The sequence below is a fragment of the Acanthopagrus latus genome, chromosome 5, assembly GCF_904848185.1.
Source record: "Acanthopagrus latus isolate v.2019 chromosome 5, fAcaLat1.1, whole genome shotgun sequence".
In the NCBI taxonomy this organism is placed as follows: Eukaryota; Metazoa; Chordata; class Actinopteri; order Spariformes; family Sparidae; genus Acanthopagrus; species Acanthopagrus latus.
In genome coordinates, this window is record NC_051043.1 from 24,377,134 (window position 1) to 24,395,898 (window position 18,765).

Genomic DNA, 18,765 nt, shown 5'->3' on the forward strand with positions numbered 1-18,765 from the left:
TAACAGATGATTGCTCCCCATGTCGTGCACCCGTTTCCCCACAGCAGCCAGCCTTAGTTTCTTCTCCTCTGTGATGTAAATCTAAAAACTGGATTTGTTTACCCTCATGGGAAAGGACGGGCGATGGAGCAGGGTTTACTTTACAGCTGCCAATTGCTTACATGCGTCTCGGGCGTTTAATACAAGTGTTGATGTGTGCACACCATTTCAGAGGATTTCGTGGAAACTGCAGAAAGTGCAACAGCTCGTTTACGTTACTCATCGGTGTACGTCAAACTGACTAAGCCCTTCAGAGAGGTTTGTTGACACCACATGACTTGCTCCACAGATGCCGACTGTTTAGTGATACAGGCGGTAACTGTAACTGTAACTTGCACACACACCAAGAATCTGTGTCACTGCACATGTTGTTTTACATAAGTGTGTGTGTGTGTGTGTGTGTGTGTGTGTGTGTGTGTGTGTGTGTGTGTGTGTGTGTGTGTGTTGTTGGTCTGGTCACTGCTGCAGCCTGACTGAGGGTGGTGTTTAGAGCACAGAGGAAATGGAAAATGTTATCGCTGAGTCATGAAGAACCCACAGCTGTCACACATTGCCACCTGGTGGCTTGTACACTTTAGAAATGTGATGTGCGTGTAAAGTGCATGGTGAATTATTCCACGGTACTGACTTCATAACAGCTCAGTGCAGGGAGGGAATCCAAACAAATACGATGGCTGTGGTTTAATCTCTTTAGTTATCCAATTTTTACAAAAGTGCTTCATTAAAACATACATTACATTTACATATACATGTAAATACAGTGTTGTTAAGGTACCTAAAAGTCATATTTGAGTAAAAATAAAGATCCTATTTCTTGTTCAAATATAGCATCTGATAAAACATGTATTTAAGTATAAATAGTACAAGTAAAAATATATTTACATGTGTGTTTAAACTGCAAACTTAGTGCCAGCTATTGGTTTTGATATTCAGCATTTCTCAGATTTATTTGTGACGGCTGATAGAATAAATTGATATTAAAATGTGCTGCAATCTCCAAAGTTACATGTAACAGTAAAGTTATTGTTAAATGTAGTAGATTGAAATGTGCAATATTCCCCTCCAAAGTAGCATAAAATTGAAAGTTTGCTTAATCTCACTACCGAAGTCAATGTACTTAGTTACGTTACATCACTGTAAATACACAGTATAAACAGTTTTTCATTAAATGCCTGTCGCACAAATGTACATTTGGCAAATAAAATGAGACTTCGGGGCGGCTGTAGCTCAGCGGGTAGAGCAGGTCGACTAGTGATCGAAAGGTCGCTAGTTCAAATCCCGGCTCAGGGCAAGGCTGAGCTGCATGTTGAAGTGTCTTTGAGCAAGATACTGAACCCTACATTGCTCAGTGAGGGCCCTGCGATGAGCTGGCAACTTGTCCAGGGAGTACCCTGCCCTCGCCCTGAGACAAGGCTGGGATTGGCTCCAGCAGCAACACCCCGTGACCCCATGGAAAGGGATAAGCGGTTACGGATAATGACATGACAAATGAGACTTCTTGAATCATTATACGACACACAGGCACCGTTTCACATCATTTTCCAGTCTTTGTGTGCATGAAGCCGGGCATACCCTGATATGGACAAGAGCATTTCAACAAGTGTATTCCTGATGGTGTGACTCATCATCTTGGATGTGCAGGGATGCACTGCTAATTAATGGTTTATTCATGTTCAGACACCATCCACAACAATTATGAGTTGCAGTTGACTAGGTTCAAAACCCTCCAGTGACGTAGCAAACAAATTAAAAATAAGTGTGCGGCGTATGTGTCATCTGGCCTGAGGTATAATTGATAATTATGAAGACAAAATTATTATTACAAAGGGGTTCCTGCGCCTCGGTTGCTCTAACCGCACATCAGCTGAGTGGGCTTGATGCCGGCCAATCACAAAACCGGTGTAGGTGTGGGCCAGTGTTAATGAGCTACATCCTTTTCACACTGCAACAATGGATGGTGACCCTTTGTCACACATCTCTCCGTAAACTACGTCACAGGATAACTTGTTGACCTGACAGTTTCACTCATTGGGTGAGGAACCCACGTCTTCCGGACTACATTGTTCTCGGACAGCAGGCTTCAAATGGGCTTTCAAATGGTTCTAATAATCATAAATTATCCCAGAAGAAAAGAGGGATGTGAGACAGATGACTAGGGCTTTTACTGCTTTAATATGTGCACGAGGACACACAAACTGTGAAAGCGCACCACAACCGCCACTTAATAGGAGTGATTGAAGAAGAAGAAGAAGCAGAAGCAGAAGAAGAGGAAGAAGAACCAATATTTTTCTTTCTTTTCATTTACAGTTATAATGTAGTAATAATTCAAATATCTATTTTCTCCATAACTGAATAAACAAGCTGTTCTCAGAGGATAAAAAGGGACCCAAAACACTGTTTGAAGCTAGAATTGTGGCAGGGTCCACCACATATAAACAGGATGAAATTGTTTTGTCCTTTAAGGTCAGTTTGTTTATTCAGTTTATTAAGTCATGAAAACAAGAAGAGTTCGTTTATTTCGCTTGTTTAGGCATAAAAACAATAGACAACAAAGATCTTTTTCTCCTCTGATTAAAACATCTTCCCTAAATGACAAAATGCACGTTTAAGAGACTTTAGCCACTTCAGTGGCTCTTTCTTATGGTCCAGCTTGGCTCAGTGAAGAGGTCAACAGATGTGGCCTGCAGAAGGATGTGCTCCTCAACTGTCTCAACACGGTGACTCATTTGTTTGTAGACTCCTCCAGTCAAAGCCCACGTTTCACCTCCTACGCAATATGGGGGACTCTGTTTTCCAAAGACAGAAGTGTTTACATGCGACGAGAGAAGAAAAAAAAAAACAAAAACAAAAAAACAGCCAGTAACAAATTAAATGTGACCGGTATATAAACAACAGCCTGTGACTCTTTGCTTTAGTTAAACTGAAGAGCTTCACATTCACCACTTGCAAGCCATGAGTCAGTGCGGCTGACAGTTATGCATTCTGTCTTCATGCTTATGCAAGAACGATTACAGATTCACCACTAATGTTTATGCATGCATGTTAATATATGCACTGGTGTAGTTGATTGAGGACGTGTATTAAAAGGGTGAGCATGAAGTTTTTAGTTAACAGACACAATCTGCAAAATCAAAGTGGACGAACAGCGTATGTAGATGCATGTGTATACTCCCTTTTTTTTAAAAAGACAAACCAGAGTGATGCTCTTTATACAAAAACAGCCTTCACCTGTCTGTCACACGTACAACTCTGTTGATTTGGGAGGACTCAGATCACTGTTTTAATGACTTGCAACCTGACAGAAAATACAGAAAACAGAAAATAAATTAGTTGAGATTTGACTTTGACTTGTAAATGAAAGACTTGTGACTTGATTTGAGACATGAGGAGACATAAATCTTGTCTGTGTTAAATTCATGTTTTCAGGTTTTTAGTTTTTGTTTGGATTTCAGTGTTTTACACTTAAAAAGAGGTGGGAAGGGGGTATTTTTTCAATCTAGAAGAAATTAAGAAAGCTTTTATAAAAAATGCTGTTTGATTATATCTATTTCACTGAATCTCAGTAAACAAATTCAACAGGTTGGATATATTGGTCAATAATATAATTATTTGACAGATACTCATACCTTGTCTCATATGTTTATAAGGTTGGATACTGCAGGTAAGACTGGAGTCTGACTTACTTAAGACACGGAGTAACTGACTTGAGTCCCATGTCTGGCAAAAAACAACTTTCTGTTATGCTGCAGGAAGGATGCCCACCTCCCGTCCTGCTTCTGGATGAGCCGGGAAGCATTTCATCATTTGAGTCTTGTGCACAAACAAATGCAGATCCCCCACCAGCAGCAGCTGGTGCAGGAGTCACCTTGAAGGAGTAGAAATCTTTAAGTGTCTTTAGCTTCTTCTGTCCACAAAATAACTATGCCAAGAGCCTGATGTTCAAAATGTACAAGATACATTTGCAAAATTGTCCATTTGGAGTGAAGTCCACCATGTCACCTTTACTCCTCCATCCCAACAGCTGATCTGATTTTGCATTTTATTGTATGATTAAAAATATCATGGGGTTTCACAGTCATCATAGCCAAAACAGGAAGGGCAGGGAAGAGGAGGGAAATATAAAGTTGTGTGAGTGAGGCAGCAACACTTTCAAAGGGTACTTTTGCCCTCTGCTGGTCTGTACAACACATTTCAAACATATTTCTAAAAAACGATTATTGTTCATAGCAAGTCTACCTAGTCTAAGCAATTGTGTGGTATGTCCAAAACTTGCTTTGAAGAGATAGTTAGATGTTTTTTTTTGTTATTATTATTGTTAATTTTGCTTTACATTAAGTATTATGAGTATGAGATATGTCATGAGTAGGCCTACTTACCTGTAATATGATGGATAAAATTTTGCTTAGGCCACAGGCAGAGATTATTCAGTAAGTCAAGAACTTTTCACTTTTCACAAAAAAAAAAAAAAAAAATCTTCAAAAGCTTTCAACAGAATTAAACATATTTGTTTTACAGGGCCAGTCATCAAACCACTAGTTTATTCAGTGTTTGAAACCAGAACTGGTTTGAAATTTAGACCAACCACTGTCTAAATGAAAGTGGTGAAATTTTATTAAAACAAAAATAAGTGTTGCCTGAGCAAAATGAAATAATAATACTGACAATAATAACAAACGGGTCATGGTGTTGAAACTATTTGACATTTGAGATCTATTTTTTTGATTAGTGTCAGGTAAGAATAAATCAATATGAAGTAGACTATCAGAGAACAGGCAGGAAAATGCAATTTGATATTAAAAACGTTACTGAAACACCACTAAACAATAAAAAACAAACAAACAGGGCTTGTGGGTGTACATGTGGAGCCTACCAATCTAACTTCAATAAGCCTACTTTTCTTAAAAGACACTCACAGTCATCAGCTTAGTCTCATTATAACATCTCATCTCATTATAACATCTTAAAAGCAACAGCCAGCACAAATAAACAACAATAAATATAAATAAAAGTCTCGCTAATTTCATTTAAAGGCGACCACATATCAAAGTGAAGTTAGGGAGATATTTAGTGAGACAAATGTTAAATAAACTAAAAACAGAGCTGTAGAAACGCCACATCTGTGTAAAACGGTACTGAGGAGACCAGGAAATCAGCTGGGATGTTCCGAGAACGCTCTGGGAATGTTCTGGTAAAAAAAAAATGTAATTGTGTAAGCTACCAACGCCATAAACGACGAGTTATTAATAAATATTCGGTAATTCGTGGGTGTTTTGTATTTCTATCCATGTTTGTATTTATCATGCTTCCATTTACATTCACCGTGTGTAAATTATTCCCGTTAGTCTGGCCAGCGGTTGGTTTGAAACGGCGTCACGACTACAACGGTCACCTGGATCGCTGATTGGCTCAGAGCGCTGATCCGGGTACTGCGCTAGATCGAGCCCATTAGCTAAAGGTACCAATATGGCGGAGGTAAGAGGGAAAACAGGGGAGAAGCAATCGATCTTAAATCGATATTTTTAAATTTTGTGTGCTTTATTTTTCATTTCCACGCTATCGATTGGGGCGACGATGGTTTTTGCCTTCTGTATAGCGTGTTTCGTGTCATAATTGTCATTGTTATTCCTCTAAAATATGCTTGAATGTCTGGACTGATCCTTCACTACAAGGCCGCTGCGCCTTCGCTCTCTCAGCTGCTTCGGTGTAGCGGCTGTGTAAATTGATACGTAAATTTAACGTTAGCTTGTTGGTTAAAGGAAATAACAGATTGTATCGCGTGTGTTATGAATGGTAATTTGTTTTTCTCGTTCGGGAAAAATTGCCGACAGCTATACGGTATAGGCCATTTAACTCTGTCGATTGCAGTGCCGCGCAAACAGAATTAGTGTTTACATTTTTCGGTGCATAACGTTAACATCAGGCTTTGGGGGGGTTAGCTTGCTGGCTAGCTTTACTGTTACAGAAGCCGACACTGCGTAAATCGTCTTGTCGCCCTCCGTTTATACTTTTATTTTACTTCGACCGTCTCTTACGAAAGGTATCATTTTAATTATGTGGTTGTAGAGCTACACTTTTGCTCAAAACAGTCCTCAGTGTGCGGCGTCCAACTGCGGCTAACGTTGAATTAGCCACCTATTCCAGGTAACGTTAGGGTTAGCGGTAAATGCAGTTTTTCTTGTTAACGGTGGCGTAAACACGAACTGTGAATGCATTTACTTTCACTCGGCTTGATAGAACATGTATAGATGAAGCGCCGGTGTTGCACTTTAATCCATGTTTCAGCTGTTGTTTTTATTTATGCTCTGCTTTTATTCTTTTGCAGGCTTCCCTAGGGAGTTCAAGTCCAGGTAAGAAAACATCTCCCTGAAATATAGTAGTTTCCTCTCAGTTTTATTATTTAGTATTTACGTTTATCTGCATTTTTTTGTGAAATTATTTTGTATAAGAGAACTGTGAAGATAACATTATATGTTTTATTGTATACTTTATCAGAGAAAAGGGGCTTTGAAATGGCCAAAATGTACTGTTTATTTTTAATTTCAAAATGATAACTGTTTACATGCTCCTTCTCAAAAAATGCAAATCTTTGATTTTCAGAGTTTAAAAAAAAAAGCTTAATTGTGCCATAAACGTAAATATTGATGATGATTCTTCTTCTTCTCCTCATTCAGTTGGCTCTTTGTCGTCAGAGGACCATGACTTTGACCCAACAGCAGAGATGTTAGTTCACGAGTATGACGACGAGAGGACCCTGGAGGAGGAAGAGTCTTTGGAGGGAGGGAGGAATTTCCGCTCTGAGCTTGCAGATCTGGAAAAGGTAAATTAACAACGGTACAAAATGCCAAATTAAAATGCCAACAAAAAAAAATCACCAAAAAACAATGATTTTAAATAATTGAATTTGCATTTATGCATGTGCAAGATTTGTATCATTTATAATGAAAATCCAGGGAGACGGTCTCCTAGATGCAGTTAGGCTGCAAGTGCTGACACTTTGCTGTCACCTGGGGAAAAAAAGCTGACAGTTACTAGTGTGACCTATATAATCATATGGGGAAGCCATCTCTTTTTATAGCAGCGAATGCTAAAGTCAAGTCCGTCTACTGTTTACTCTGTAAAGTTCATCCATAAATTATCTCTTGGTGACGATAAATCATTAGCCACTAATTGGCTTTAAACTTTTTTTGACTAAAAAAACAACGTTATGCATGAAGATGTACAATTGGGTCAAAAGCATAAGGGTTGTCAGTTTTTAAAATTTTATTGTAATTTGGATGACGCAGAAAATATAACAGTGGTTGTACTAAATTTATGGTTTGCCGAGTTTAACCTTCCTCTTTTTTTCATCCAGGAGGGGAACATGCCTTTGGAGGAACTTTTGGCCATCTATCGCTACGAAGCCTCAGCAGGCTCCAGTATAGACAGCTCCTCTGGAGACCTGACTGATGAGCTGCCAGACATGACGCTGGACAAGGTAAATAATGACTCTTATGTGGTGATGTTATTTAGCCCATTGAAAGATTGGGCTTCAGTATACAATGAATGTTGTTCTTTCTCCTCAGGAGGAAATAGCTAAAGACCTGTTGTCTGGGGACTATGAGGAGGAAACCCAGTCGTCAGCTGATGATCTGACCCCCTCTGTAACCTCGCATGAGGCGACGGATTTCTTCCCAAGAACACTTCGATGTAAGTGTGATGTAAAATATAATTGAACATAATGTCTTGAGTATTGCAGTGGATGTATTGATTTGGTCATGTAATGTGATATAGTATCATGCGCGTGTTAATACAAATAAACCACCAGAATCAAAACATCAGCAACTGTTTTTATAACTATCTAATCTCCTGCTTATTTTCTTCATTAATCAGTTAATTGTTTGGTATATCAAATGTCCAAATATAGTAAACTTTCCTAAAGCCTAATTTCCTAAAGCTCACTTTGACATTTGGTGTCTTGTTTTGCCAAACGAAAATGTCCAAAACTTTGAGACTGTCAGTTCACTTCAATTTCACATGAGAGTAATTACAGCAAATCCTTACAATTCAGGCATTCAGAGGAGTGAATGTTTAGCAGTTTTATGTGAAAATTACTTTTCTAAAACAAGTTGTCAGTTATTTTCCGTTCAGTTAACTCATTGCTCTACAAGTCATGCAGAAATAATTGAACCAAATTCAAACATACACTTTTTTTTGCTGAAAAAATCAGTGCTTTTCCTTAAGGTCAAGCACAGAGTACTACATTAGGCTAAAGGCGCAACTGATTCTTTTCATTATTAATAAGTCTGTTCATTATTATTTGATTATCATCTAGTGTTTAAAATGGCAAATAACAGAGAAAATGTTCAGAAGTTCCTGGAACCCAGTGTGATGTTTTAAATTAATTATTTTGTTAGACCAACAGTCTGTCCCAGATAGTAAAATGCTAAATGGACTTCCATTTATATAGCGGATCAGATATTAAATCAGCAATGATTTAAAACCTTACATGAATCTTTGGCGTTTTGCTGGATACTCATGCTAATAATTAATTATAAAAATTGTTGCACTGTGACATTTGTCAATAATGGCGTATTTTTGAACTAGTTCTGTTCAAAAGCTTTCCAAAACATGCAGGTGACATAAAGTATTGAGTTTGTAGTGGGCATTTTAATTGCGTATTATAATACCAAGACTGGTTTGGTTGGTAAAGTAATGGGCGTCAGCACTAATGAGGTGCCACTGGAATTCAGTCCGTGGCAAAGTATTTCATTGTCTTTTTTTTTTTTTTTTTTTTTTTTTTAAATTCCATCAGCCAACGCCATCTCTGATGGTGACAAAGAGTCAGAGTGTGATGAAGATGGCCCAAGCCCAGAGGATTCCAGGAAGGTAAACGGCACATTTAATTTCGGGACACGTTTTAAGAGAAGAAGTTTACTTAATGTTATAAGTTGAATATCGTGTTATAAAGTGTTTTGTTAAACATTCTGTTTTTATTGACTTTTGTTTGATTTCCATCGTAGGAAATAATGGTGGGAACAGAGTACCAAGCAGATGTTCCTTCTTGCCTCTGTCACTACAAAGATGGGGAGAAAGGTGACTATTTTTTTGACATGTTGGTTAATGGGATGGCTTACAGTGATTCTAATGCTATAATAGAGATGAGATCATATACACCAGGTGACTAATTTTACTTGATTTACTTTCTGATGCAGCTTATGAAGATGAAGACGAGTTATTATGGAGCCCAGGTACATTGTCAGAGAACAAGGTTAGGAGTTTCCTGTGCGACGTGTTGTCACGGACAACAGATGAAAAGACAGGATGTGACAAACCAGGGATGCACGTTCGAGACAATGAACAGGTCAGTCACGTCTTAATGTTCAGTCCTTTCATGTTGTGACACAGTGAACACTGTATGTGTGACATGCAGTCGGCATTACTTTGAATTGAATCTCATTCTCTGTGTCCTATAGCAATAATGCTTTCAATACTTGAGGTAATTTGTTTCTATGGTGCATGGGTATCATTTGCTTAATGTTCCTGTTTTGACCACTTCATTTTTTCCACATAGGCTTTAAATGAGCTCGTCAAGTGTAACTACAACACTCGTGAAGCACTAGAAAGACATTGCAGCCGTGTAAAGTCCTCAAAAGGTAAGCAAAAGAAACATTGCAGGCTGCCAGCCAACCCAAAACAAATCTTAAGAATCTTATTCTGTTGAAGGTAACTGTTGCATTTAGCTCAAATGATAATCAACATGATACAGCTAGCTGGGCATTTTCAAAGGTGCTGTGGCACTTTCAAATGTTCTGAGAAACCCATGAGCAGCTGCTGAAAAGTTTTCTCTGAAGCGCTTTAAAACTTGGTGATCTGCTCTAGTTTGACAGTCAACATTGTACTGGGCAGGCACATCACGACCATGACCACAGCAACCACTATGCCAATCCACCTATTTGTATTCAAGACTTGTTACTTACAAACAAGTGGGTAGATAAGGGGGGTCAGATCACCTTTTTGGTTGTTTTTTTTTTTTTTTTTTACACCTTCTTAATGAAGAACATTTTTTTTCACACTAGATTATCTACTGGAGTAAGTACAAGTAAAAACATTTAGAAAGGGTTCTTAAAACTTAGCAATGGTGTTAAATGTCCATTATGACACCAGTATAATTTAGTAATACAGTGTAACATGTATTCCTGTTTTACATTTTAGATAATTTATACCTAATTTATATCCCTGAATAAGATAATTTTTAACAGCAATATGAGTATCCCGCCCAATTGTAAGTCAATTCCATCCTTTTCATAACAATCCCACGCATATTCTCATTTTTCATTCTTTGTCATGTTCCACTTTTGATGTGGTGAGAGATTTCTGTCCTGCCTCTGACGTAAACTGTGTGCTTTTCAGCATTTGAGTTTTTAACACTGAGCCCACGTTGAATCACTGTTTTCGCCCGCAAAGCGTTCCTTATTTTTGCTGACCTTTTCATATCATGCAAATATGCACTTTTTAACATGGAAGACTGAGCTCACTTATTTGCATGTGCGTGAGTTTCATGTGGCAATTAAAATCCATTTCGTACAGAAACAGTATAATAACAATATAGACACGTGTTGTGGTATAATGTGTTTTTGTCACCCATTTGTGAGTGTGGGACCCACCTTTTATACACAATCCTTTAAAAAAAAAATAATAATAGTGACCTCACAATTGATTGTAATCAGCACATCATGACAAGGTCATGGCAAAAAATGACAAGTTTGACACACATTCAGTCTTGAAACCTGATGGCTCTAACCTTTTGTTTACACATGGATTGCTTTATCTCGCACCAACAATATATTGATGTATTTCTGGTTTTATTTCAGGAAAATCACCTCCGTGGTCAGAAGAGGAATGCAAGAACTTTGAACACGCACTACAGATGTATGACAAGAATTTTCACCTTATACAGAAACACAAAGTAAGTCTCATATCATGAGTGGACGAGATTTAGTTTCAACACAAGCACAAAGAACAACACGTATTTAGCTATGAAATGTTCTCACTCTTCGTATTCTCCCCCCCCCCCCCCTTCAGGTGACAACACGAACAGTAGCAGAATGTGTGGCGTTTTACTACATGTGGAAAAAGTCGGAGCGCTTCGACTTTTTTGTACAGCAGAATCGGTTTGGGAAGAAAAAGTATAGCAGCTATCCCGGTGTAACGTAAGTGTCAGGAGAAGATTGTGCTTTATGTTTAATACAGTGAGCTCTGAAAAGAAAATCATCATTTAGAGGGAATGTTGAACATGTTTGTTTGTATCCAGTGACCTGATGGACAGGCTGGTGGATGAAGCAGAAGGACTGGCAGTGGACAGTTCCTCCTCTGTGTGTTCGGGAGCAGGCGGAGGAGGACGGCTGGAAACCACCGCCGACCAACAGCTCAGCCTGCTCAACTCTATCACTGCCAGCGACCTCACAGGTCAGTAATGGGATGTGGAATAATGTCAAAATAAGAAACACACAACAAGTTATTGCAGTAAAGATCTGAAGCATTTATTAATGTCACATCATTTTTATCAAATCATTCAATGTTGGTTGTGTGTCCTGTTTCCCTGCAGCTTTGAGTAACAGTGTAGCCACAGTGTGCAGCCCTGCAGAGGTTAGTTGCCTGGACTCCTACAGCTTTCCTCCACTGGACAGTCTCCATCGTGGGTCCCTGAACCACGACGAATCCCTTGGGTTCCCTTCTAACGGCGCGGACCCCGACTGCCTCAACATGCTCGACGCCGGCTTCTACCACTCTGACCTGGGCCAGCTAGGAGGAGTGTGCGTCAACAAGGACTGTGAGCGGCCCTCCAAGAGACTCAAGATGGCCCTGCCCGACTCCTTTATCAATGACGTGTCTGTGGGTAACCTCGGCGTGGACTTTGAAGCGCGACGGACAGCGGCGCATCACCACCGAATTACTGGCGCCAAAATGGCGGTGTCCGTCACAGACTTTGGGAGCTTGGCCGGCAGCAACGAGCCCAACGGGTTTCTGGGAGCACATGCACGGCACCACACACAGCACACTGCGGCACTTCAGTCAGAGTGATCTTCGTCGTCTTCTCCCCTTGTTTCTCCCTTTTGAAAAATCCCTTATCCAGCGTGTACATAAGACTGACCTCACTGGAGAATCTGATTTGTTTAAATTATATATATATATATATATATATATATATATATATATATATATATATATATATATATATATATATATATATATATATATATATATATATATATATATATATATATATTACACTTTTGTTTTCATTTTTTGTGTAATATGACATCAGTGATGTCTATCATATAGAACTAAAATCTTGATTTCTGTCAAGAGTTTATATAGCCATTTATTTTATTTTTGTTTTGCGGTCTTGAGATGTATAACGTCCATGTACAGTGGGGCCCAGAGGCTGCAGTAGGAGAGTTGTGTATCTTCCTCCCTCACATCAACACACAACATCTTCAGAGCTACATTAAGTTAACCTGCCATTCTTTCCAGCTGCCAAAAATGGCTTAGTTTTCTGCCTCTAGTGTTAGTATTTAGCTGCTGGTCTTTGTTGCTTGAAGTGGTACTTTTTTTCCCATTGTTTTTAATTAGTGTTTGGTTTACAGGTACTTTTTTAGTAAACAGGCCGGTGCAAACGGGTTTTATTTGCCCCCAAATAAACCCGGCTAGACATTGTATGAAGAGCAACACTAGCACGTAATTTAGCTTGGAGACCAGGAAGTGTCTTGGCCTCAGTTGCTAAGGCCTTCCAGCTTGGTTTATTTAAAGATAAAATGTTTTCTCCTGTGGAAGCTTGTCTGTAGTTTGCCTGCTCGTTTACTTTTCAACTGTTCAAAGTTGCCAAACTGGAACATGGGAATGTTTGCAACACTTCATTTTAAGTCGGTCCCAAATTATAGTCCTCGATTCATAGTTTTTCTATTGGATTTTTTAAACGGGTGACTACGAACACCTTTTGTAGAGTAACATAATGGGAGTCACCTTGTTTTACAGGTGGATTTTTTTGATTTTTTTTTAAAATTTTAATCCTGCTTCTCTCGTAGAGGGTATCAGTGAGACAAGAGAACCATAACAGCAATATTGCAATGCAAAGATATTGGTTAAATGGTTGATAAATGTAGACATCATCTGGCACCGTAAAGTTTGTATTTATTGCATATATGTTTACCTGTTGTGAGATTTTGTTTTATCCTTGAAACTAATGCTTTCATTCATGCTACTATAAGACAAGCTTAGCGGTATTCGTCCTTTTAGTTGTAGTAAAAAAAAGACAATTAATGTTCAGATATGCTCCTAAATTAAGTAATGCCATTTCAGACCACTTCGCAAGCTTGGGTTAAACCTGCTAGCAGTATTATCTCTTTATTTAAAGCCACTCTGTGTTTGTATTTAACCTCTGCCTAACCTGTACTGACTAGAGAGAATGCCTTCTATAATCTGGTTGACAATTTCTTGGAGTGTAGTAGCAGAAATGGAGCTTTCCTCTCTTGACTGAAGTCCATTTAATTGTGAATTGTAAAATGTTTAGCAGGTCATTGTCAGTTGATTGGATGCAGTAGTAGTGTTTACTTAATTTATCTATGCATTGTGCTATGAATAATTAGTTTGTTTCAGGGGTACAACATGTTTGTTATGTCCATAATTCTTGTTATGCACCATGTGTGTACAGACAGGATCCATGCATATAGACCATCATTAAGTTTTTTTTTTGTTTGTTTTTTAAGTAATTCAGTTCTAAGCCCAGCGTCAGAAGATACTCACTTTGCGTTTCATGTAAATAATTAGCAAATAGCCTTTAAAAAGTCTATTAACTGACCTCTTACACTTGTGAATCTGTGTTAATACAAAGGTTTTAATTTGATTCCTTGTCAAAAAGGCAATAATTTGTAGATATGTACAGATATTTTGGGTTTTGCATTTTACCAGTTGACTTGGTGTTTGAATTTTTATTTTTGTTTTTTCTCTCTTTGGAAAAGTCATGATACCCAGAACCCCCTCCCCGCCCCACAGGACCCAGCTGAAACCACGCATGCCAGCTGTGTCCATTTTCTCAAGTGTACCACTGAAAACGGTTTTACCTAAAGACGTATTGATATGACTCAGTGTTGCAGATTTGCATTCAAAACTTGCAGCCATGTGTAAAAGACACTCATCTTTCTTTCCTCGAAAAAAAAAACAAACCTTTTTTCCATGTCGTTGTCTATATTTGTCTCGATGGTAAAGGGATGGCTGCTGCTCTAAGTATGTGGAGAGCTAGTTTCTCTTTTAATGCAATGTGCATAATGCAGTAGGTCCTCCGAGCTCTTCTAGCTTTAGCAGTGCAGTGATATTTATTTCACCTGTGGTTTGTACAAAGACTCAGAAAAACTGTCAGAATGTAAAGGCCATTAAGTAGTAGAAGTAGGTTTTTTTTCACCACTCTGTGAACTCTCGAAAATGTGATATTTTATTGATATCTCATGGTATGAGACTTGTGTGTGCAAGCAAGCACTAAGCAAATTTATTTTATATTTTGTATTGTGTTTTGAAGTTTTAAAAAGGAAAAAAAAAATTATAGCAGTTGTGGTTTTGACAAAGAAAAAACTCGAGTCCTTTGATGAAAACAGAAACACCTTTGTGAATAAAAAAACCTACAAAACTTAAAAATGTATATCCAGAAATATAGACAATCAAAAACTTCACTATGAGAAATGTTCAAGAAGCTATCTTTATTGTTTATAAGAATTGTACATAAACATTGAGTTGTTTCTTTTTTTTTGTTTTTTTTTCTTTTGTTAAACATTATTTTGTATTTTCTGTTGTACTTTAATACCTTGTGTACAGATCCAGAAATAAAGCTCTGGAAAAGGTTTGGGAGATGATCGCACGTTCTTTTCTCATCGCATGCATTCTCTACATTTACTGATTCATAAGGAAAGATTGTGGTCAGTGTGAAAGAAAATGTGGGTAAAACTGAAACCTATGACGTGATTATTCACAGTCTCACCATGAGAATATCTGATTGAAATTTGGGCCTTTTTTTAAAAATTAAGAATGGCTGTTAATCATCCCTACTTGACTCGTCATCACAGTAAGTTAGACAGTTCTTTGATTTGGAAACAGATCTTTAACTTTAAGGATGCATGATAATATGGGCACGTCGTTGGTATCGTCTGATAAAGGCTTTAAATTTATGCACATGGGCACAAAATGAACATTTCTGCAGATATGATGATGAGCTGACATTTATCATTTTTTATGTAACTGTATGTAACACTAACTGTTTTTAATCACTTTATTAACTTCATCTCTTGAGAGGAATGTTCAGTGTAAGAAAGTCCTCAGCTAGAGTCACTTCAACACCACTGTCCCGCAGTGCATCTTCAGCCTGTCTCTTAAGCTCCAAGACGTCGTCTTCGTCCCCTTCTTTCTGCAGGGAGCAGGGTTTGTACCTCTGACTGAAGTGGTACAGCACCAGCCTCCGCGCGCAGCAAGCCCGAGCCACTGCCGCCGCCATTTCAGGCGTGCTGTGTCCGTGGTCCACCGCTTTCTCTCGGTGCTCGTTCCCGAGGGTGGCCTCGTGAACCAGAACGTCCGCTCCATTGCACAATTTCAGCTGCACGTCCCCGAGAACTGAGCTGCAGTCCCCTAAAATGCAGACTTTTCTCCCAGGAATGGTTTCTTCTAACACCTCACTGGGCAGAACGACACGCCCTCCCTCCAGAGTTACTGGCTCTCCAGCTTTCAGACGGCCGTAAAGCGGCCCTGGTTTCAGGCCTGGGGGACACAAAATGAGATCACTGACTGTGTGTTTGAATTCATACTGTTTTTATCCTGCTTCACATTTCTGTTAAATAAAGAAAAAACAGAAAAAGTACTCACCTAGTTCCTTCAGGAGTTCAGTCTTCAGTCTTCCGGGTCGATTGTGCTCCTGAATGCAGAAACCAAACGAGGGGATGCGGTGAAACAACCTGAAAGCCTTGACCACGAACTTCTTGTCTTCAAAAAGGAGGTAAGAGTCACCGGAGCCATCCAGGGAGATCGTCCGGCCTGGCTGCTCCTGTGGGTGCAGAGGGCCGCACTCTGCTGTCGCCTGAGACACAAAACAAAACACAACACTGAAAATGAGGCCACACATTTTACCAAAATGACTAAATGACTGGACCAATCCTGCAACAGAAACATTTGGGATTGGAAGTATCAGTAGCTTTACGGATCGATCCGGACACCGCTACTGAACAGAGAGCTGAGGTGTGATTTCACCAAACAGGAATAACACCAAAAATTAGACACATACCTCCGGGCTGAGCTGCCCCTCCTCAGGACTCTGGTCAGTTGTGGGTTCCAGCTCGTGCACTACATCAACATACACAAATATAAAAGATGAGGTGACAGCACAGGATGCTATATGATATTACAATAAAACAGCAAAAGAAAAGAATGAATGAAATAAAACAGACTAAGTGTGGTAACGTCTTCTGAACCTGCCTGCGTAAGGGAAGAGCAGCTGCGAGGCCGTGAGGCCAAGTGTCACCCTTAGAAAATGCCGGAGGCCCCGAGGCCCGTAGATGTCCACACAGTTAGGGCTCTGCTGGGAGTCGGGGTTGGTGTTGAGGCTCACAGTGCAGAGGAGACCAGGTAAACCAAACAGGTGATCTCCATGCAGGTGGGAGATGAAAACCTTGGTGATTCGACCTGGATAAATAACAGGATAAATGACATTTTTAGTTTAAAAAAAAAAAAAAATTAAAAAAGAAGTGTAAAATATCTTCTAGTCATCACATCAATCATTTATTGCTGTCTGTAATCTTACAGACTCTGACAGTGATAATAACAAATGATCAAGGTTCAATGTTCATTGAAATGTCATGTTACAACACAGCATTCGAGTGAAAGCGTTTCTTTTCCTGGGAAAAGAAAGAAAAGTTTCACCCGTGAAAAAGAAATGTTTTCACATTTTCTTTTTTCACGTGTCAAGACGAGTGAAAACATTTCAGTTTCAAGGCTGAAATTTTTCTCTCCGAGTGAAACATTCACAGGTTAAACTCTTCATTTCATGTGTCAAGCTGAGGAAAAGAAAAACATTTTTCTCGGGTTGATCTGATTGAAAACACTCACACTCTATTCTCAGTATCCTGTACTGACCTTGTGTCAAATCAGTTCCTTTATAGGTTAGTTCATCATTCGTCTTTACATCTTCTTCCTGATGTATCCTCTATGACAGGTACACATTTGGTTGCATTTCACTGCAGTAATGTGGAGAAATCTCACCTCAGAATCACCTCAAAAATGAATAAACTATTTACAGTATTCTGACGTTTGACCTTACATCACATCAGTTCCTTCATAGGTTGGAAACATTTTTTTTTTGTCTCTTTTAACCCTAACGCTTAACACATGCAGAACACATGCAGAGCCACTACTGCACTAATTATGAAAGAATATAGTCATATTTTATATCAAATTAAACAGCAGAAGCTGGGCTACAACGTGTAAAAACGTGTTTTATATGACTCAAACACTAAACAACTAAACATCAAACTTGTGAAGTGAATAACCTTAACCCTAACCCTAGAAAATTGGCTTGGGGCTTAAAATGTTAACGGGTGAAACCTTTCTTTTCGTGTGTCAAGTTGAGAGAAAATACATTTGTTTCATGTGTCGAGACGAGTGAAAAGGATTATTTTCTTTTCACAATTTTCACTAAACTCATCAAGTCATCATGACTAAACATTGTTTTTGTGTAAATCAGACAAACAACAGGGTCATTTATTGAAGGTCCCTGAGTCAGCGAGGTTCTGGGAGGCGAGCTAACCGTCCTCCCCCTGCCGACACTCGGCTAAACTGAGTCAGAGGCGCCGCTGCGTGTCTCCGGAGAGAATGTCTGTCAAATCTCCAACCTAAAACTAACTTCACCTCGGTGGTGGTTTCATGATACAATGGCAAATGAAAGCGTGGGCGTTTGCTACAATTTATTAAAGTTTATTTAATGTCGGTGTTCAACAACTTTAAAGCCGTTCATTTAGTCCCCCAGAAGGTGCAGCAGCAGGGAGTGGGTGCAGTGACTGACCGGCTCTGAGCTGGCTCTTCATCAGCTGTGTCTGGGTTCCCTCCCCGCAGTCGAACAGCCAACACTCCCCTTCTGTCCGCAGCACCAGAGCCGAAGCCCCGCGGTGAGGTGACGGGTAGGCCGAGCCGGTCCCGAGGAAAGTCACGTCCATGCTCATCCTTCCGAAGTTACAAGAAACCTGATTCAACTTGTCTACAGTTGAAGCAGTATGTCTCCATCGCCATGCTCATTGTAAACCGTCCCATGGTGATGACGTGTAAACCGCGACGGTGTTGCCTTCACGTCATGTCGGATTTCTCCAGATTAATAACATGGTCGATTAAAATTCATAAAGAATACTTCCAGTCTGTTAAAAGTGCACAGAAGTCTATACTGGCTAAAAGTTAACATATTGTTTTAAACTTTTTGTTGGTGAAAGTGAAAGTCACCCATATGAAAAGCAAAAATCAGATCAGATCCAAAATTCAGCATTTTTCTGATGATAGAATCAGTGTTTTTGTGGATTTTTAAAATCCAATACAGACAATATTACATTTTAGAAATCATTTATTTGGCTCGGATGAAGCATGCAATCTGAAAAGTAACTAATACCTAAAATTATCAAATACATGTGAAAATTATGAAGTAAGATGTCAGATATTTGCCTCAGAAATGCA

At 39.2% G+C, this 18,765-nt stretch overlaps 2 protein-coding genes and 1 long non-coding RNA gene across 4 annotated transcripts; 1 reads left to right on the forward strand and 2 right to left on the reverse strand.

Annotated features, from left to right (window-relative positions):
* Positions 1-2,675: 2,675 nt before the first annotated feature.
* Positions 2,676-4,346, reverse strand: LOC119019994. Its single transcript, XR_005075204.1, has 3 exons — positions 3,723-4,346; positions 3,268-3,334; positions 2,676-2,825 (listed from the first exon to the last, which is right to left on the reverse strand). It is a non-coding gene; the product is annotated as an uncharacterized LOC119019994 (long non-coding RNA).
* Positions 4,347-5,393: 1,047 nt separating this feature from the next.
* On the forward strand, positions 5,394-14,599 carry mier3b (mesoderm induction early response 1, family member 3 b). Of its 2 annotated transcripts, none has more exons than XM_037098336.1 (13): positions 5,394-5,511; positions 6,362-6,386; positions 6,711-6,856; positions 7,391-7,513; positions 7,602-7,725; positions 8,831-8,904; positions 9,039-9,111; positions 9,231-9,379; positions 9,590-9,671; positions 10,890-10,984; positions 11,101-11,228; positions 11,330-11,484; positions 11,624-14,599. In XM_037098336.1, exons 1-13 carry the CDS (start codon positions 5,503-5,505, stop codon positions 12,097-12,099), a joined length of 1,659 nt encoding a protein of 552 aa, XP_036954231.1. In that variant the 5' UTR covers positions 5,394-5,502; the 3' UTR covers positions 12,100-14,599. The 2 variants fall into 2 exon arrangements, with proteins under 2 accessions (XP_036954231.1, XP_036954232.1); XM_037098337.1 differs by lacking the exon at positions 5,394-5,511 and adding an exon at positions 5,539-6,180.
* A 679-nt stretch (positions 14,600-15,278) lies between these two features.
* Positions 15,279-18,377, reverse strand: elac1 (elaC ribonuclease Z 1). Its single transcript, XM_037098338.1, has 5 exons — positions 18,110-18,377; positions 16,528-16,734; positions 16,337-16,395; positions 15,922-16,132; positions 15,279-15,816 (listed from the first exon to the last, which is right to left on the reverse strand). Exons 1-5 carry the CDS (start codon positions 18,264-18,266, stop codon positions 15,344-15,346), a joined length of 1,107 nt encoding a protein of 368 aa, XP_036954233.1. The 5' UTR covers positions 18,267-18,377; the 3' UTR covers positions 15,279-15,343.
* Positions 18,378-18,765: the final 388 nt, after the last annotated feature.

Coding starts and splice junctions, on each gene's coding strand:
- elac1 (XM_037098338.1), bottom strand. CDS start 18,266: ATGAGCATGGACGTGACTTTCCTCGGGACCGGCTCGGCCTACCCGTCA. Junction 16,735..18,109: donor GAAGAGCCAGCTCAGAGCCG/GTCAGTCACTGC, acceptor TTATTTATCCAG/GTCGAATCACCAAGGTTTTC. Junction 16,133..16,336: donor AGGGGCAGCTCAGCCCGGAG/GTATGTGTCTAA, acceptor TTTGTGTCTCAG/GCGACAGCAGAGTGCGGCCC.
- mier3b (XM_037098336.1), top strand. Junction 7,726..8,830: donor CTTCCCAAGAACACTTCGAT/GTAAGTGTGATG, acceptor AAATTCCATCAG/CCAACGCCATCTCTGATGGT. Junction 8,905..9,038: donor GCCCAGAGGATTCCAGGAAG/GTAAACGGCACA, acceptor TTTCCATCGTAG/GAAATAATGGTGGGAACAGA.